Below are 21,353 nucleotides of genomic sequence, written 5' to 3' on the forward strand. Positions count from 1 at the left end.
TTTTTCCCTCTATTGAGAATCATTAGCACTTTTGGCTTCCTGTACTGTTAAAGGCAATTCAGAATCACAATGGACATGGAGGTCAGAGCACATACAGTGAACTGACAATAACCCAAAATAATAGAACGAGCTCTGAGACGTGGGAACTCTGCAGACCGCAATCCCTAAGCCTATCAAACCACACTAAAGGTAGCCGTGGAGCGCTCCTGACCAGAACCTAGGCGCCTCGTCACAGCCTGAGAAACTAGCTAATCCTGAAGATAGAAAAATAAGCCTACCTTGCCTCAGAGAAATTCCCCAAAGGAAGAGGCAGCCCCCCACATATAATGACTGTGAGTAAGATGAAAACACAAACATAGAGATGAAACAGATTTAGCAAAGTGAGGCCCGACTAGCTGAACAGAACGAGGATAGGGAAGATAACTTTGCGGTCAGCACAAAAACCTATAAAAAACCACGCAGAGGGGACAAAAAGACCCTCCGCACCGACTAACGGTACGGAGGTGGTCCCTCTGCGCCTCAGAGCTTCCAGCAGGCGAGAAAAACCAATAAAGCAAGCTGGACAGAAAAATAGCAACAAAATAACATAAGCAAAACTTAGCTTTGCAGAGCAGCAGGCCACAGGAATGATCCAGGGAAAAAAACAAGTCCCACACTGAAACATTGACAGGAAGCATAGATCAAAGCATCAGGTGGAGTTAAGTAGAGAAGAAGCTAACGAGCTCACCAGATCACCTGAGGGAGGAAACTCAGAAGCTGCAGTACCACTTTCCTCCACAAACGGAAGATCCCAGAGAGAATCAGCCGAAGTACCACTTGTGACCACAGGAGTGAACTCTGCCACAGAATTCACAACACCCGGCTCCCTCGGCGCTTACATCCTCTCAGCGTCGCAGCTCTTCCTGTATGAACGGTCATGTGGTGTCGCTTATTACAGTGATGAATATGCGGCTCCCCCTCCCATAGGGGTGGAGCCGCATATTCATTACTGTAATAAGCGGCACCACGTGACCGCTCATACAGGACAAGCAGCGACGCTGAGAGGATGTAAGCGCCGAGGGAGCTGGGTAAGTATTTTAATGGCAGCGGGGTGGCGCACGGGGAGGGAGGGGGCAGATTACCGGTAACTTTATTTTAAAAACAAAAATAAAAAAAAAGATTATTAATTCCTTCTTTCCAGCGAACGCTGCTGGGAAGAAGGGATGAATGGGGCTTCAGCACCACACGCGAGGGGGACAGCGCTTAGGGAAGCGCTGTCTCCTGTACGGCACACGGATTGCACACGGACAACATCCATTGACTTTAATGGGTCCGTGTGATCCGTGCGCTCCCATGAACACTGACATGTCTCCGTGTTTTCCAAACGAACACACGGTCCGTGAAAACACGCTGACATGTGCAGAGACACATTGATTTTAATGTGTCTACGTGAGTCAGTGTCTCCGGTACGTGAGGAAACTGTCACCTCACGTACCAGAGCCACTGACGTGTGAAACCGGCCTTAGGGAGCAGAAAGACAGGCGTATAAATCGGACCGCAGTGCACGGACTGTCCCTGTATACTTCTATCCAGATGTCCCACTCGGGTAAGGAGAGCCGCAGCCAGTCCGTGCACTGCGGATCAAGGAAAAAAAGCAAAAATAGTTTGATTCCGGACTAGTGGTGAGAGAGCGTGCTAAGGTGTCGGGTGCTCGCCGGGTGTCTTCGGTGTGCTCGAATACTATGTTCGAGTCCTCGCGGCTGCATGTCTGGCGGCTGTTCGGCAGGGATTGACAACCCCTGTATGTGTTGCTGCTGTCGAACAGCCACGAAACATCCAGCCGCAGGGACTCGTACATACTAGCCGCCGAGCACGCCGGAGACAGTCAGCACACCTCAGCCGAGCATGCGCTCTCATCACTGCCCCTGAGGTTAGGGCTAGGGCTGCAGTCACAGCTGCTGTACTGGGTGCACATACAGGAGCCATCATTACCGACTGTCAATAGTACTTGTAGGAAATGAGGCTTCTGCCCCAGGCGGATAGATAGGTGGAGCAGTGCTGCAGCTGACTATCCCCAGCACACAGGGCTGCACCCTTCTTCCTGTCACTCCCACCATCCCCCCCACACTGACATCATCAGGGCCCAGCTACAGCTTGGCAACAAAGCGACTGAAATCACCGCGCATGCGCGGAGGTAGTCGCCGTCCCCCTAACACTGAAATCATTACGCATGCGCATTTTTTTACGTCATTGTTGAGCGCACGCAGGTCTGAGTCGGTCGAGCACTGCTCGGTGTCCGCTTCGGTAATGTTTGGCAGACAAACGGGGCTGTTATATCCTTAGCGCACGGCGGAAACTGAGGCAAAACGTTACTGCGTGGCCTCTCGTGGAATCCCGGGTGGGGGATGGGCGTGTAGGGGCGAGTGAAGGCCATTGTGATGGGGGAGGGGGCTCCATGTCTGAGTATACGCGGCGCGGCCACCGATCACCTTTCCACATGGCGGATGTAACCCCTGAATGACCACACTACTTATTTTTTTTAGAGCTTTTGTTTTTTTTTTCCCCTTAATCTCTTTCCGAGAACCATAACATTTTTTTCATGATATTTTTATGCAGCTCTATCTATATTTTTTTTGGTTGGTTATATGGTAAATATAATGTACTGGACGTAAGGGGGAAAAAACCACGATATGGGAATAGAAAACGGGCAATGCCGCATGTGTTCTTCAGGGTTAATTTTTTCGTTATTTATTGTGAAGTAGGAATAACCTGGGAATATGATTCTCTTGGCGGTAACAGGTTTGTGCAGCGACAAATACTTTTTTTTTTTTTTTTTTAACAATTTTCTGGCTTAAAAATTCAGAACAAACTTAAAAAAAAAAAAGTTCCTCTGTTCTGAGCCCCCCCCCCCCGTGACCTCTTTATTATGGGGGGCAGAATCCAAGTGTTAGATTGCCCTTTTTTTGTTGTTGCAATTTTAACATTTTTTTTTTTTTCCATTTACAACGTTCACTATACGAGAAAACTGACCTGGCGATTTGATTCTCCGTGTCAGTACGAGTGCGCAGATAACAAACATACATCGTTTTTTCATTATTATTTAACTGGTGGGAAAATAAAATGTAAAAAATCAGAAAAAAAAACTTCTCATTTTCCAAGAACCGTAACGCTTTCAATTTTTGGGTTCTGGGGCTCGGTGAGGGCTCATTTTTTTTCAGTCTGAGAGGACATTTTTGCTGATAAAATTTGGGGTTAGATACGATGTTTTGATCGCAAGTAATTCTGGCATATCGATTTTCATTTCTATATATTTTTTTTTTCTTTAGTTATTTAACAATGAAATTAATTTTATATTTTGATAGGAATTTTACGAACGCGTCAATAGCAAATACCTGTATTTTTTTTATTTTTAATGTGGCAAGAGGGGTGATTTGAACCTTTTTTCATATTTAAAAAAAAATATATTTTTACTGCATTCAATATTGCCCTTGGGGGGTTTGAAGCTGTGATCGTCTGATCACTTGTGCTATACATAGTGCATCAGCACTGCTATATATAAAAAAAATCACAATCCCCTTTCAACACTGGCCTCGGGCTGGTTTTCACAGGAGGACTGCTATTCGCACAGGGTCTTCAGCAGACCCCCGGCTGTTATGACAACCCATCTGTGCCCTGAACTTGAACCACAGACTATGCTTCACAGAAGTAACAAAATGGCAGTGACAGAGGCCTTCAAGCAGGCCGGGGGTGAGGGAAGGAGCATGGGAGCCAGGATTTGACACCCAGGCTGGATTGTGCAGCTTAAACAATGCTGTTATTGATTTACAGCGGCAATTGTGAGGTTAACTGCAGCGATCTGAGCTGGCTCCAATCACACGTTAACCCCTTAACATCTGCGATAATCACAACGCCGACCTTGATGAATCTGGCCCTTAGTGTCTTTGAAATCCTGGAGGGTTTTAAAGACTTTTTCTAAAGCTTGAACATGTGAGCAGCCATTTTCCCATACGAATGTATAGGTTAATTCTTTATATTGCTGTGTTGGAGCTTTTCTCACCCGCTGAAAACGACAGTGCGGACGTACTGTCTGAGGCTGTGTAACCGGTTGGTCTATGCTTTTTGGTCCTGTTCTCTATAAAATGGAAATGGTCATCACTGCAGCAAGTGGGTGGTGGGGCCAGCCTGTGTTACCATTTCCATTGTGGAAGACTGGGCCAAGAAGAAGAGACCAATAGAGGACTGAGTGTTGGAATATGAATTGTGAGCCATGAGTAAGGGTATTCTCTTTAAGAATAACTGTCATTGGCTAAAAATCCCCTTGAAGGCGAGTTCACATATGGCTTATTTTGTTGCAGAAAATTCTGCAATTGTTCAATTCTTCTTAAACCACTACATTCAGATGAATTGGAACTGATTTTCATTGGCAGAAATTTCTGAAGCAAAATCTGCTGTGTGAAAGTTCACCCCTAAGCCTCATTCAGATGTCCGTGAAACATGGTCCTGGCTGAGGATCTCCCAACCCAAACTTAGCCTCATAACATATATGAGGCTGTTGATTTAGAGTCTGAAGTCACGGGGCCGGTCCGTAATTTTTGACACTGATGCACGGATGTCGAAATGAGGCTTAAAAGGCATATAGCAGGATTGTAAAAAAAATTAGGCTAAAGGCCGTATGTAACATATAGTAAATCGTACCTGATAAATCTACTTTTTTGGTGCTCCCTGCATGTCTTATGCCATCTACCCAAGTGACCACTGCAGCCAGTCATTGTTGTACAGAATGTGAATGCAGCGACTGTGTGGGTAGATGGTACTAATGAAACTTGGCTAAACTTCATATTGCGATATTTTATGCTTTTTGAAATATTCACACACCGTACGATTTCAGGACTGTTTGCTAATCCTCTTCATGTAGGTGTAAAGTCTATAAGGCCGTCACGAGAGGAGGATGTCGTTACCAGAGGGGGTTTGCGATCTGATCCCTGCTTTCTGTTTCCTTAATTCCATTGTAAACTGTTTTGTACCGTAGCCTCATTCCTAAAAAAACCTTTTGCCATGAGATACAGTAAAGGCACCTTCACACATAAAGATTTCGTTAACAGTATCGTTGCAACGTCACGCTTTTTGTGACGTAGCAACAATCCCGCTAACGATCTCGTTATGTGTGACAGCGACCAACGATCAGGCCCCTGCTGGGAGATCGTTGGTCGTTGGGGAATGATCAGGACCTTTTTTGGTCGCTGATCACCCGCTGTCATCGCTGGATCGGCGTGTTCACTTGTAACCAGGGTAAATATCGGGTTACTAAGCGCAGGGCCGCGCTTAGTAACCCGATATTTACCATGGTTACCATTGTAAAAGTAAAAAAAAAAACAGTACATACTCACATTCCGATGTCTGTCACGTCCCCCAGCATCAGCTTCCCTGCACTGACTGTCAGCGCCGCCAGCCGTAAAGCAGAGCACAGCGGTGACGTCACCGCTGTGCTCTGCTTTACGGCCGGCGCTGACACAGTCAGTGCGGGAAGCTGACGGCGGGGGACGTGACAGACATCAGAATGTGAGTATGTAGTGTTTTGGTTTTTTTTAACTTTTACAATGGTAACCAGGGTAAATATCGGGTTACTAAGCGCGGCCCTGCACTTAGTAACCTGATGTTTACCCTGGTTTCCCAGCGACTTCGGCATTGTTGAAGACAGTTTCAACAATGCCGAAGTCGTTCCCCGGGTCGTTGGTCGCTGGAGAGCTGTCTGTGTGACAGCTCTCCAGCGACCACACAACGACTTACCAACGATCACGGCCAGGTCGTATCGCTGGTCGTGATCGTTGGTAAGTCGTTTAGTGTAACAGTACCTTTAGCTTTTCTTTCAAGACTTGCATATCAAAGGCATGTGATTGCTGTGTAGAATTAAAAAGGCCATAAGGGAGCTGAAGTGGATTTTTTCGGGTTAATAAAAGGGGGGGGGATGTTATTTAAGCCATTTACTGTCTATAGTCTAATTTGTTGCTGATCTCCGAAACCCCCTTTTAAAGAGAATCCAGAGATGTCCTGTTATTATTCCTTGCAAAACCGAGAGCGGGTGACAATGTGAGAAGGAACATGCTATTGTCTCCTCATTAAGAGATGCCTTCAATACTAGGTCTGCTCTAAAAACCACTGCCCTCAAGGGATTGTTTCTAGTGGTGAGTGAATGTGCTGGTATAGGGTGTTATCTGAGCATGCTCGGGTGCTAACCGAGTGTCTTGAATGTGCTTAAAAAATATGTTCCATTCCCTGCGGCTGCATGTCTCGCAGCTGTTTGACAGCCACAACACATGCGGGGATTGCCTAGCAAACAAGCAATCCCTGCATACAAGACATGCAGCCGTGGAGACTCGGGACATATTTTTCGAGCACGCTGAAGACTCGGTTTGCACACAAGCATGCTCGCTCATCACTAGTGATGAGCGAGTATACTCGTTGCTCGGGTTTTCCCGAGCACGCTCGGGTGATCTCTGAGTATTTGTTAGTGTTTAGAGATTAAGTTTTCATCGCCTCAGCTGAATGATTTACAGCTACTAGCCAGCTTGAATACATGTGGGGATTCCCTAGCAACCAGGCAACCCCCACATGTACTCAGGCTGGCTAATAGCTGTAAATCATTCAGCTGCCGCAATGAAAACTAAATCTCTGAACACTAACAAATACTCGGAGATCACCCGAGCAACGAGGATATTCGCTCATCACTAATATCATCTCTTTCCTGGGGCTCTCTGCTCGCCAACCTCTTGGCTTCCTGTGGAGTGGTGTAATCCTGATTGACATTGTGGACCAACAGCACTTTTGTGCCACTGGTCTTTTCTATGCACTCTCTGTTGCTACTATGTGACGCATCTTTGCAGCATGAGATGAGCACAATGGCACTGAAGCTGGATGGAAAGCTAAGAATCGCATCGCAATCCTCGGACTGGCCGTCTGCTCTCCTGACCTGAGCGTGATAGCTGAGTATTATGACCGTCTGACCGTGCCCTAACAGTGCGATCCAGACGGCTTCAGAGCAGTCCTTACAAGCTTTAATAGAAAGAGATTGGAAGCACTGCTTCTGTTTAGACACTGCAGCAGTGACCAGAACTAGAAATCGCTCCATTCTTGAGAACAAAGAGAATTTTTAAAGCAAGTCATGTGCAAAGTTTCTTGGTTTTGCAAGCAGTTTGGAACTTTACCCATTTAATATTGTGAGAATAACCTATTATTTTATGTAGCTCCAACATATTCAGCAGCACTTTACAATTCAGAGGATAGAAATACAATCGATCAGACATAATCATCATTTAACTGTCTTGGGCTCAATCTCGAGCCATGGCAACTTAATGGATGAACAATCTTTAGGAAGATTGCTCTTGTGCAAGCCTAGATGGGTCCACCAAGGTCTTCTCTGCTGTTATCTTGTTGGGATCAAGCCACCAGGCTGCTGGTCTTCCTTTTCGCCTTGTTCCTACTATTCTTCCAACCATGATGTCCTCCTCCAGTGATTGCTCTCTTTGTGTGATGTTTCCAAAGGACGCAAGTCGTAGCTTGGTTTTTCTTGCTTCCAATGACTTGTCTGGTTTGAGTTCTTTATTTTTCTTGCCATCGATGGTATTCATACAGTAACATCCTTCTCCTGCACCATATTTTGAAGGTGTCGATTCTTCTATGTACGACCCATGTCTTCGCCAGTGAAATGTTCCTTTATTTTAAGACCTTGTCCAGTGATTTCATTATTGATATGCCCATAGCTATTCTAAATCGGACATTTCGGAGTCATAATTCTCCAATTTCATATCGTGTTATCCGAGTATGTCAGGCGTGCTCGACTAATATGTTTGCTTCCCCGCAGCTGAATGATTAGCGGCTGTTGGACATCCACAATACATGCAGGGGATTGTCTGTGCGGCTGGCTGACGGGAGCAAATCATCCATCCGCAGGGACTCGGAACATATTACTCGAGCATGCCTGATGTATTCTGATAATGCGATATCAAAGCACATTCGCTCATCACTAATAGCTACCAATTTCTAAAAATGCCCACAATGGACTCCTAAAGTTAGACCAGAGACGGAAATGACAAACCTGTAAGAAATGCGGTTGGCAGAACAGGGGTCACTGTTACTGCAACAATAGTATGACAACACACCGTCTACAAAACAGCGAAATATAGGAAAGTCAGCTCGCCCACTAGGGGAACGGATGCTCAGAGGCTTGGTGAAATACTGGCATCGTGGAAAAATCCATCGTCATGGTCTCGTAAAAACATATGTTTATTGAAAATAGTAAAAAGTCACAACTTCCATCACCAGAGATGACAAGCAAACGCGTTTCAGTCTTTAGACATTGCAAGTCTGTTTAATTTTGAGAATCACTGCTGTGTATAACTAAAGATTTGTGCCTTTTTTATATATCAACAGGAAAAAGATATATTGAGTAAGAATGTCACTGACGGTGCGGTTACAAGGTCTCCCGCCGATCGCAGACGCTATTCACATTCGACGTTTCTTTACTGGATTGAAGATTCGGGATGGAGGTGTTAATATTATTGGTGGGATATATGGAGAGGCTTACGTTACTTTTGAGGATAGGCTTTGTGTAAGTTTAGCTCTGAAGAGGTCAGGACAATGCCTGATGGACAGTGCTATAAATATTTCGGATTGGTGTAGTTCTCGGCAGGCCTGCAGCTTTTTGCGCATTATGTTTACACCCTTAAATGCCAAACTTTCTGACGTGAAAAGCTTTTTTACAGAATTGTATGTGGAAAATGTAATTTTCATGACAAGGTATAAAGTTAGGAGCGGCATAGCCTTTGTTAAATTTGGAAAAAGTGACGACGCCAAAAATGCCGTGTCAGTATTTCAGGCGTCTGAAAATAAAAATTGTTGTAAGAATCAAAATACATTTTCTGTATTGTCCATGTGGCTGTCAAGTGAAAAGGATTGGCTCTTCTACTCTGCAAAAAGTGATTCTTCGAGGGGGAAAAATCCGAAAAGTTCATCTTGCAAGAGGTTACCAAAGTATGACCCCCATTTGTTGTATATTCACGAGTTTTATGCACATCTGGTGAATGTAAGTGTCCACGTTGACAAATCCCACATAAGGAAGTTTCTGCACAATTTTGTCGAGGACTCTCAGATCACATTTGTGTATGACAAAAACGGCAACAGACAGCGGGAATGTTTCGTGATGTTTGTAACTGAAAATGATTACGTACGAGCTCTCGAGTTGGACAAAGCGGTTTTCAGGGGTCGTCGTCTGCGAGTGCTGCCCGTCTCTAAAGCCAACATGATGGACTTAATCGAGAGCAAGAAAAAAGTGGTCTTGGGGGATCCAGCTTCAGAGGAAATGAAAAAGAAATCGGATGTTAAATTCTTATATTTAAGAAACTTTGCCGCTTGCGTGAATAAATGTGACATTCTCAACTTTTTTTCTGGCTTTTCTCTGACCGAACAGGACATTTGTCTGTTATATAATGACAATGGGGACTGCCTTGGGGAAGCTATTGTCAAATTCTCAAAGAAAGAGGAAGCATCCGAAGCCGAGAAACTAAACCACAAAAGGTACCAGGATACGGTGATCCTGCTAAGATGGGTCTCAAAGAAGCAGCTGAAGGCTTTTGGCGTGGACTTTATCGTGGACTATTCTACAGCTGATCAAAAGTTTTCTACGTGTGAAGCAGATGTAAGTGTCAGCGAGGCGGATGAATCGTCAGAGGTGACATGTGCTGCTGGCAGTGACTCCGAATAAGTGCTCACTTGGACTGAGGACATTCACTTGTACAAAGACTATATCTGTGTGGGACTTGCCAATATTGCTGGCAGATTCTAGTTTTCTTTTGATTGAGATAACACAACTAAGTATTTGTCAGTTACCTAGCATCTATTATATAATCCTGGTACGCAAAGTATTAAAAATCTTAAGTTTTATTGAAACCGTGTCTTGTACGATCAAAATCCAAAGAATTTACAGCTCGTAAATCGAAGACCACTGGCCTCGTGCAGGGCTTTGAATTTGGATGCCACAGCCCAGTTCTAACCAATATGTTGTTTGCATTAAGCAAAATTACTTTATTGCTTACATAGTGTGTTACTTTATGTATAATTTGTACATCTGATTTCAAGAAATAAGTTTTTTTTTTTTTTGTTTTTTTTTAAACTTTAAAGATAATTTTGAAAAGGGAATAAATGCTGTTCATCAAGACATGAAATTTAATTATTTTAATGGCTGGAAATGGGATTATGCATTAGATAACTGCTGACTGATCATTTGGCCGATGCCGATCTCCTGCATACACAGGAATGTTTTAGCTGAGCTTTCCGGTGTTCTGATGAGAAAGCCAATGACCTTCCCCGGCGGCTTACTTCCAGGAGAACAATTCAATCGGCAGTCTGAAATTGGACATGCTCAGCCGGCCGAGCACATCGACATTGGCCAACATTAGTCTGTAAGGGGACCCTTTTAAGTTGAAATTTTAGATAATCGACATGTATCTGCTTCACAACTACTGGAGTTCCTTCTTGATCTCCAATAATAACTTCAATCAGTCAATAAACCAACAAGGTGCCAATCTGTATATTTTTTTACTGGGAATTCTTTAGTCAGTATTTATTCATCTCACAGCTATCTGGTATATATAAACGGTCTCAATATAAAGTATATTTGGATATGAAATGTTCGGTAGTATGCTGTATAGCAGGGCAGAGGCTACCACGCAGCGTGTGTATATTACTAACTTTTAAAAGTAACCTACTTTTTGTTAGGTGTCTCTAGAACAAAGAATGGTTAAGATGAACCACACAACATGCCTGACCCTTGTCTTACATATATCTCCAGGGTACAGTTGGGAGGGTCCCCATACACATTAGAGGGTAGGCCAGTCTTCCCAAAATCACTAGGTTCAACAAGTTATCAGCTAATGTGCATGGTATGGGTATATAAAGCACAGATTTGTTTGAGCAATTAAGAGATGTCAAGGTTATGTGTCCTGCAAGGGCTGTTTGTAGCTTTAAGGCTGGGTTCCCATTGCGTTATGGGAACGCGCTTAACGGACAGCGTTGCACGGCGAAATTAACGCCGTGCAACGCGTCCGTTAGCGCGCCCATTCACGGCAATGGGAACGCGCAGCACTAGCGCGTGCCATGTTCGGCACGCGCTAGCGACGCGCCGGTGTTTCCTGGCGTGCCGCGGACGCTGCTCGCAGCGTCCGAGGCGCGCCCGCGGTCCGTTCCCCGCTCTCGCAGATCGGGGATCTGCGAGAGCGGGGACGTTACCGCGACCCCAGGACGCGGCCCCATTAAAAACATTGCGTTAGTGCAACCCGTTTAGCGCTAGCGGGTTGCGCTAACGCAATGTGACCCTAGCCTAAAATGCAACGTTTGACACATAAGCGGAGAACATATGTACCTGTGTTTTTAACTACTTTTGCCTTCTATCAAAATACAGAACAACAAAACTGTCCGCTGAGGACTATAGGCAAATAAGTTTGAAAAGTGACCGACGCAGTCTGCTGACAGTGAGGTTTGTTTCGTAGGTTTGACATTTATGGTCCGCAATGTCTCGACTAGCCATGGATCCCCCTAACCGAACTCAAGAGCCTCATGGTTGTATAAGTGTCCGTTGAGTATGACTTAAGAGCCAGGCTATGTGCACACGTTGCGGAATGGTGTGCGGATTTTTCCGCACTGTTTTTGCAAAATCCACAGGTAAACCGCGCTGTGGATTTACCGCGGTTTTTCTGGCAGATTCCACCTGCAGTTTTACACCTGCAGATTCCTATTGAGGAGCAAGTGTAAAACGCTGTGGAATCCGCACAAAGAATTGACATGCTGTGGAAAAACACTGCTGCGTTTCCGTGCGTTTTTTTCCACAGCATGGGCACTGCACATTTTGTTTTCCATACGTTTACATGGTACTGTACAATGAATGGAAAACAGTTGCAGATCCGCAGCGGCAAATCCACAACGTGTGCATATAGCCTCACAGTCCAAACTCGAACCCTGAATGTCAAATGGTTGAAACTGGCCTAAAAGATGATGTAATTCAGGAAGCTGGACCAGTCAATGACTGATCACTGCTCTCTTATGCCGTATAATAACATAGGGGTAGGGCCGGGGGCATACCAGACTAAGCCATATATACTGTATTTCCAATAAAATTGTATTTTATTGAAACTGCAACTGTCTGTGTTACTACTTTACCAGCATTTTGATCTTTCTACATGCCTGTATTTTTTCTTTTTTTTTTTAATGCACAGATGGAGTGGTGCCTAAAATGTAAATACCCACCTTCCAACACTTTCACTGCTACTCTGGTCCATCTTTTGCAAAAAAGTGGCCTGTCGGCTGCTCCAAAGTTTCATTGAGAGGCGCAGAGGTCACTTTTCAATACAAGTCTGAGAGCCTCATGCAAGTCTATGAGAGCCAGAATTGAGATCTCGTGATGTAGCTTCTTCCAAGCTGTCGGAAGCTAGTGTCACAAGGTAGGACCAGAGCAGTGCCGAAAAACGGGAAAGTTGCTGAGTGTGGGTAAATGACCATGGACAGGGGGCTTATGCTTAAGCGGCACTCCAGTGCTGTTAAGAAAACACTGGAGTGGTGCTTTAAGCAATAGTATTTATTGGTTTGTTTTTCTTTTTAGCTGCAAAATGGTAATCAGGAAAGACTACGTACTCGTATTAAGGCACCACTCCGGTGTTTTATTCCTATTTCATTGCTGGAGTGGTGCTACCAAGTTCCCTGACCCTAGTAGTACATTTACCAGCCGCTGTCTTCAGCTAGTTCCAGTCATCCGATGCCATCTTATGACCGCAACTTGCAACTGCCCGAGAACCCACGTGTTGGCTCTCATAGACTTACGTTGATTTATGACTTCCAACTCGCCCAGTAAACACCGGAGCGATCCAGCAAGTCATAAACTGCTAGAAACTGACTGGAGCGGCGCCGATAACAGATGAAGATGGTAAGTTTAAGATTATGGCAGGGACTTAAGATTCGTGGCACCACTCCGGTGCTGCAATAAAAAAAAAAAACGCTGAAGTGGTGCTTTGAATATTTAGAGACATAACCCTGACAACAGCACTATGGCCACAGTCTAGCCTAGTCTAATTTTTGTTTCTCTATATCCCTCCCCTCTCTAGGTGAAGCCATGTTGTGGCTTGTATAACCATATCAAAGTTTAGCATAGACAACTCTGGCAAAAATTAAGATACCACTGCAAAATGTTCAATTTCTCTGATTTTTCTATTTTTAGGTATATTTTTGAGTAAAAAATAAACTGTTCTTTTATTCTATAAACTACTGACATGTCTCCGAAGTTCCAAGCAATACATTGTGTATTTTCTGAAAATGAGAAATGGTCAAAATAAAAAATGCATTGCTTGTAGACCTCAACTAAGGCAAAAAAAGTTGTAATCATTTAAAAACAGCAATACTAATGTTTTAACTCCGTGGAATAACCATGATTTTTATTCACAGCTTTCATGCGGCTTGGCATGCTTTCCTCCAGTCTTACACACTGCATTTGGGTGACATTATGCCACTCCTGGTACACCAATGTAAGCAGTTCTTCTTTGATGACTTGTGACTATCCATCTTCCTCTTGATTACATTCCAGAGGTTTTTCAGTGGGGTTCAGGTCTGGAGATTGAGCTGCCCATGGCAGGGGTTTGATGTGGTTGTTCTTCATCCACACCTAGATTGACCTAGCTGGCATGGCGCATTATCCTGCTGGAAAAACCAGTCCTCAGAGTTGGGGAACATTGCCTGAGCAGAAGGAATCAACTGTTTTTTTCCAGGATAACCTTGTATGCGGCTTGATTAATACATCCTTCACAAAGATTAACCATACTGAAGCATCCCCAGATCACCTATTGGTTAACCGGAGACATGAAGAGGCGTACAAGCCACAGTGTCTTGCACCCACTGTGAAATTTGGTGGAGGATTGGTGATAATCTTTAATTAAAGAGTGTGGCATTTTGATCTGTTATGTGAATTGTTATAACATTCCAATAAACTTTATATGGCAACTCCTCTTGGAAACAGTGACACTTAGGGAAACCATGCAAGCCTTCTGTGCGGAGTCCTCCTTACTTTCTCATTCCTGCATACTTCTTAGGGCTCCTTTCCACTTGCGAGGAAAACGGACAAGTGCAATCCGATAAAAAATCAGATTGCACTCGGACCAATGTTATTCAATAGGTGACATTCCATTTGCGATTTTTTTTTTTTTTTGTTTTTTTTTTTTTTTTTTTTTCCTCAGCCGAAATCGGACTGAGAAAAAAAATTGCAGCATGCTGCGATTCTCGGACGAGACTCGCCAATGCAAGTCAATGGGTGCGAGAGAAAAAACGCACAGCACTCGCACCATGCGAGTGCTGTCCGATTTTTACGCACCGGTGTCCTTTGAAAAGCCGGCAATTCAGCGCAGTGTACAGTAAAATCACACTGACAGGTTAGATTAGATATATACACATAGAATAGGTATATATACATACATATATATATATATATATGTCAGGTAGACACATTATATATATATATATATATATATATATATATATATATACATACTCCTCCCATTTGACACAGGTGATTTTAATTAGCAGGAGACTGCAAAGTAAGGGGTCTAGCCCATTTTGGCTCTCACTGAAGAGCTGGAGGAAGGTGAGTTTAAGTGCTCCTTTCATTTTGGTGTTGGTGCTGTGTGGCGGCCATTGTTGCTGTGGCTTTGTGCTGGTGGGGCGGCGCGGTCTGGAGTCTTGGGGACTCAGTCTTGCAGCATGGGTGCTGTGGGGCAACAGGCCGTCCGCCCTGCCGGTGCATGGCCGCTGTGGCGGTGGGCGCCGCACGGCTCCGCTCCGTTAGGGCGATAGGACCCACTACGAGGTTTGCCGTGAAGTGGCAGTGGGCTTCATACAGTCTGATCAGAATGTTAAACTGAAAACCTCATATTCAGTTATATTAATTTTTGCCTTGCGGCTTTAGATCAACGTATGATTTTGGGATGTGCGGTTCATGCTCTTTTTTTTTTTTTTTTTTTCTTTTTTTTTTTTTTCTTTTTTGCAAATACATATATATATATATATATGTCAGGTAGACACATTATATATATATATATATATATATACATATATATATATATAATGCAGTGCTAGATAGCTTAAAAGCCGGTAATTCAATGGCCGGCTTTTGCTATCTCCTTCACAAACCCGACATGATATGAGACATGGTTTACATACAGTAAACCATCTCATAGCCCTTTTTTTTTTTTTGCATATTCCACACTACTAATGTTAGTAGTGTGTATGTGCAAAATTTGGGCACTTTAGCTATTATATTTAAGGGTTGAATTGCGGAAAAAATTGGCGTGGGCTCCCACGCAATTTCCTCCGCCAGGGTGGTAAAGCCAGTGACTGAGGGCAGATATTAATAGCCTGGAGAGGGTCCATGGTTATTGTCCCCCCCCCCCGGCTAAAAATATCTGCCCCCAGCCACCCCAGAAAAGGCACATCTGTAAGATGCGCCTATTCTGGCACTTGGCCTCTCTCTTCCCATTCCCGTGTATGTAGCGGTGGGATATGGGGTAATGAAGGGTTAATGTCACCTTGCTATTGTAAGGTGACATTAAACCAGATTAATAATGGAGAGGCGTCAATTATGACACCTATCCATTATTAATCCAATTGTATGAAATGGTTAAAAATCACATTATTACAAAGTATTTTAATGAAATAGACACAGGTTTTTGTAGTATTTTATTATCCTGGTAATCCACCTGAAGACCCTTGTTCTGTAAAAAAGGTAAAATAAAAAAACTATCCCATACCTTATGATGATCAGTCTCGTCCCACGCTGTAAATCCTTCTGAAGGGGTTAACTAATTTTACAAGCAGAAGCTCTGCAAATGCAGCTGTGCTCCTGCCTGTAAAACCCCAGGGATTGAATGGAATGTAGGTCAATGACCTGTAGTTACCTTGAGTCGCGGAGATGCGCCCTCTGCTGGATGTCCTCATATGAACTAGAGTGTGGGAAAATATTCTGAAAAGTTCCCAGGCTCGAGTTCATATGTGGACATCCAGCAGAGGGCGCATCACCGCAACTGAAGGTAACTACAGGTCATTGACCTACATTCCATTAATGCCCTGGGGTTTTACAGGCAGGGGCGGCTGCATTAGCAGGCTTCTGCTTATAAAATTAATTAACCCCTTCAGAAGGATTTACAGCGTGGGACGAGACTGATCATCGGAAGGTATGGGATATTGTTTTCTTATTTTACCTTTTTTACAGAACGAGGGTCTTCATGTGGATTACCAGTATAATAAAATATTACAAAAACCTGTCTTTATTTCATTAACCCCTTCCCGTCCTTTGACGCACCGTATGCGTCATGAAAACCTGTGCCATTCCGACCTGTGACGCAGCATATGCGTCATGGCCGGATTGGGCTCCTGCAGGCCAGGTGAAAGGGTTAACTGTAAATTCACCCGGCCTGCAGGGGGGACAGGAGGAGTTGTACTTTAGCCCAGGGGGGGTGGCTTCACCTTCCCCTCCCCCCCCCCCCCCCGTGGCTACGATCACTCTGATTGGCTGTTGAAAGTGAAACTGCCAATCAGAGCGATTTGTAATATTTCACCTAAAAAACTGGTGAAATATTACAATCCAGCCATGGCCGATGCTGCAATATCATCGGCCATGGCTGGAAACACTAATGTGCCCCCACCCCACCGATCGCAAACCCCCCCCGATCTGTGGTCCGCTCCCCTCCATCCTGTGCTCTGCTCCCCCCGTGCTACAAACCCACCCCCCTACACTCCGATCCACCCCCGTGCTCCAAACCACCCCCCCGTGTTCCGATCCACCCCCCCCCATCATACTTACCGAGCCTTTCGGGGTCCGTCCGTCTTCTTTCCTGGGCGCCGCCATCTTCCAAAATGCCGGCAGATTCGTTCCAATGTGAATTTTGATCACTGTGATAAAACCTCACAGTGATCAAAATAAAAAAAAACAGTAAGTGACCCCCCCCCCCTTTGTCACCCCCATAGGTAAGGACAATAATAAAATAAAGAATTTTTTTTTTCCACTAAGGTTGGAGTTAGAACTAGGGTTAGGGTTTCGGTATGTGCACAAGTATTCTGGTCCTCTGCGGATTTTGATAAATCCGCAGTGCTAAACCGCTGTGGATTTACCGCGGTTTTCTGCGCATTTCACTGAGGTTTTACAACTGCGATTTTCTATTGGTGCAGTTGTAAAACCGCTGCGGAATCCGCAGAAAGAAGTGACATGATGCGGAATGTAAACCGCTGCGTTTCCGTGCAGTTTTTCCGCAGCATAGCGATTTTTGTTTCCCGTAGGTTTACATTGAACTGTAAACTCATGGGAAACTGCTGCGGATCCGCAGCGTTTTCCGCAGCGTGTGCACATACCTTTAGAATTAGGCTATGTGCACACGGTGCGGATTTGGCTGCGGATTCGCAGCAGTGTTCCATCAGGTTTACAGTACCATGTAAACATGAAAAACCAAATCCGCTGTGCCCATGGTTTGGAAAATACCGCGCGGAAACGCTGCGTTGTATTTTTCGCAGCATGTCAATTCTTTGTGTGGATTCCGCAGCGTTTTACACCTGTTCCTCAATAGGAATCCGCAGGTGAAATCCGCACAAAAAACACTGGCTATCCGCAGGTAAAACGCAGTGCCTTTTACCCGCGGATTTTTCAAAAATGGTGCTGAAAAATCTCACACGAATCCGCAACGTGGGCACATAGCCTTAGGGCTAGGGTTGGAATTAGGGTTGTGGTTAGGGTTAGGGGTGTGTTGAGGTTAGGGTTGTGGTTAGGTGTGTGTTGGGGTTAGGGTTGTAATTAGGGTTATGGCTACAGTTGGGGTTAGGGGTGTGTTGGGGTTAGTGTTGGAGGTAGAATTGAGGGGTTTCCACTGTTTAGGCACATCAGGGGTCTCAAAACGCAACATGGCGCCACCATTGATTCCAGCCAATCTTGTATTCAAAAAGTCAAATCGTGCTCCCTCACTTCCGAGCCCCGACGTGTGCCCAAACAGTGGTTTACCCCCACATATGGGGTACCAGCATACTCAGGACAAACTGCGCAACAATTATTGGGGTCCAATTTCTCCTGTTACCCTTGAGAAAATAAAAAATTGCTTGCTAAAACATCATTTTTGAGGAAAGAAAAATGATTTTTTATTTTCACGGCTCTGCGTTGTAAACGTCTGTGAAGCACTTGGGGGTTCAAAGTGCTCACCACATATCTAGATTAGTTCCTTGGGGGGTCTAGTTTACAAAATGGGGTCACTTTTGGGGGATTTCTACTGTTTAGGCACATCAGGGACTCTGCAAACGTAACATGATGCCCGCAGACCATTCCATCAAAGTCTGCATTCCAAAACGTCACTACTTCCCTTCTGAGCCCCGACGTGTGCCCAAACAGTGGTTTACCCCCACACATGGGGTATCAGCGTACTCAGGAGAAACTGGACAACAAATATTGGGGTCAAATTTCTCCTGTTACCCTTGGGAAAATTAAATTCTGTGCTAAAAAAAAATTTTTGAGGAAAGAAAACGTATTTATTATTTTCACGGCTCTGCGTTATTAACTTCTGTGAAGCACTTGGGGGTTGAAAGTGCTCACCACATATCTAAATAAGTTCCTTCCGGGGTCTAGTTTCCAAAATGGGGTCACTTGTGGGGGGTTTCTACTGTTTAGCCACATCAGGGGCTCTGCAAACGCAACGTGATGCCTGCAGACCATTCCATCAAAGTCTGCATTTCAAAACGTCACTACTTCACTTCCGAGCCCCGGCATGTGCCCAAACAGTGGTTTACCCCCACATATGGGGTATCAGCGTACTCAGGAGAAACTGGACAACAACTTTTGGGGTCAAATTTCTCCTGTTACCCTTGGGAAAATAAAAAATTGCGGGCTAAAAAATCATTTTTGAGAAAAGAAATTTTTTTTTTTATTTTCATGGCTCTGCGTTATAAATTTCTGTGAAGCACTTGAGGGTTCAAAGTGCTCACCACACATCTAGATTAGTTCCTTTGGGGGTCTAGTTTCCAAAATGGGGTCATTTGTAGGGGATCTCTAATGTTTATGCACACAGGGGCTCTCCAAATGCGACATAGTGTCCGCTAATGATTGGAGCTAATTTTCCATTTAAAAAGCCAAATGGCGTGCCTTCCCTTCCGAGCCCTGCCGTGCGCCCAAACAGTGGTTTACCCCCACATATGGGGTATCTGCGTACTCAGGACAAACTGGACAACATTTGGGGTCCAATTTCTCCTATTACCCTTTGCAAAATAGGAAATTCCAGGCTAAAAAATCATTTTTGAGGAAAGAAAAATTATTTTTTATTTTCATGGCTCTGTGTTATAAACTTCTGTGAAGCACCTGGGGGTTTAAAGTGCTCAGTATGCATCTAGATAAGTTCCTTGGGGGGTCTAGTTTCCAAAATGGGGTCACTTGTGGGGGAGCTCCAATTTTTAGGCACACGGGGGCTCTCCAAACGCGACATGGTGTCCGCTAAAGAGTGCAGCCAATTTTTCATTCAAAAAGTCAAATGGCGCTCCTTCCCTTCCAAGCCCTGCCGTGCGCCAAAACAGTGGTTTACCCCCACATATGAGGGATCAGCGTACTCAGGACAAATTGGACAACAACTTTCGTGGTTCAGTTTCTCCTTTTACCATTGGGAAAATAAAAAAATTGTTATTGTTTCTAAAAGATCATTTTTGGAACTAAAAAGTTAAATGTTCATTTTTTCCTTCCATGTTACTTCTGCTGTTGTGAAGCACCTGAAGGGTTAATAAACTTCTTGAATGTGGTTTTGTGCACCTTGAGGGGTGCAGTTTGTAGAATGGTGTCACTTTTGGGTATTTTCAGCCATATAGACCCCTCAAACTGACTTCAAATGTGAGGTGGTCCCTAAAAAAAATGGTTTTGTAAATTTCGTTGTAAAAATGAGAAATCGCTGGTCAAATTGTAACCCTTATAACTTCCTAGCAAAAAAATTTTTTGTTTCCAAAATTGTGCTGATGTAAAGTACACATGTGGAAAATGTTATTTATTAACTATTTTGTGTCACATAACTCTCTGGTTTAACAGAATAAAAATTCAAAATGTGAAAATTGCGAAATTTTCAAAATTTTCGCCAAATTTCCGTTTTTATCACAAATAAACACAGAATTTATTGACCTAAATTTACCACTAACATGAAGCCCAATATGTCACGAAAAAACAATCTCAGAACCGCTAGGATCCATTGAAGCGTTCCTGAGTTATTACCTCATAAAGGGACACTGGTCAGAATTGCAAAAAACGGCCAGGTCTTTAAGGTCAAAATAGGCTGGGTCATGAAGGGGTTAAAATACTTTGTAATAATGTGTTTTTTTAACCATTTCATACAATTGGATTGACGCCTCTCCATTATTATTCTGGTTTAATGTCACCTTACAATAGCAATGTGACATTAACCCTTCATTACTCCATATCCCACCGCTACATGGGAATGGGAACAGAGTGGCTAAGGCCGGTTTCACACGGCAGTGGCTCCGGTACATGAGGTGACAGTTTCCTCACGTACCGGAGACACTGACTCACGTAGACACATTGAAATCAATGTGTCTCTGCACATGTCGGCGTGTTTTCACGGACCGTGTGTCCGTGTGCAAAACACGGAGACATGTCAGTGTTCGTGGGAGCGCACGGATGACACGGACCCATTAAAGTCAAATGGGCCCGTGTAAAACACGTACTGCACACGGATGCTGTCCGTGTGCCGTGCAGGAAACAGCGCTACAGTAAGTGCTGTCCCCCCAGCGTGGTGCTGAAGCCGCCATTCATATCTTCTCTCCAGCAGCGTTCGCTAGAGAGAAGATATGAAAAATCCTTTTTTTTTTATTTTCGTGTTTAAAATAAAGATCCATGTCCCCTCCCACCCCCTGTGCACCCGCCCGCTGTTCATAAAATACTCACCCGGCTCCCTCGCAGCGTCCTCTCCGCGCCGCAGCGTCCTCTCTGCGCCACAGCTTCTCCTGTATGAGCGGTGACGTGGTGCCGCCGATTACAGTCATGAATATGCGGCTCCACCTCCCATAGGGGTGGAGCCGCATATTCATGACTGTAATGGGCGGCACCACGTGACCGCTCATACAGGAGAAGGTGCGGCGCAGAGAGGACGCTTCGAGGGAGCCGGGTGAGTATTTTAGTAACAGCGGGCAGGCGCACAGGGGGAGTGAGGGAGGGGGGTGGGGACAGGGTTCTTCATTTTAAACATGAAAAAAAAAAAAAAGGATTTTTCATATCTTCTCTCTAGCGAACGCTGCTGGAGAGAAGATATGAATGGCGGCTTCAGCAC

General features: G+C 44.5%; 1 protein-coding gene across 2 annotated transcripts; it reads left to right on the forward strand.

Moving 5' to 3' along the window:
* The first annotated feature begins 2,225 nt into the window (after window positions 1–2,225).
* On the forward strand, window positions 2,226–10,187 carry LOC138642970 (RNA-binding protein 12B-like). Of its 2 annotated transcripts, none has more exons than XM_069731619.1 (2): window positions 2,226–3,966; window positions 8,407–10,187. In XM_069731619.1, exon 2 carries the CDS (start codon window positions 8,429–8,431, stop codon window positions 9,734–9,736), a length of 1,308 nt encoding a protein of 435 aa, XP_069587720.1. In that variant the 5' UTR covers window positions 2,226–3,966; window positions 8,407–8,428; the 3' UTR covers window positions 9,737–10,187. The 2 variants fall into 2 exon arrangements, with proteins under 2 accessions (XP_069587720.1, XP_069587719.1); XM_069731618.1 differs by having other exon boundaries at window positions 2,226–2,283.
* The last annotated feature ends 11,166 nt before the right edge of the window (window positions 10,188–21,353 follow it).

The sequence above is a fragment of the Ranitomeya imitator genome, chromosome 6, assembly GCF_032444005.1.
Source record: "Ranitomeya imitator isolate aRanImi1 chromosome 6, aRanImi1.pri, whole genome shotgun sequence".
In the NCBI taxonomy this organism is placed as follows: domain Eukaryota; kingdom Metazoa; phylum Chordata; class Amphibia; order Anura; family Dendrobatidae; genus Ranitomeya; species Ranitomeya imitator.

What these genes read in the sequence shown, in the direction of transcription:
- LOC138642970 (XM_069731619.1), top strand. Translation starts at nt 8,429, where the DNA reads ATGTCACTGACGGTGCGGTTACAAGGTCTCCCGCCGATCGCAGACGCT.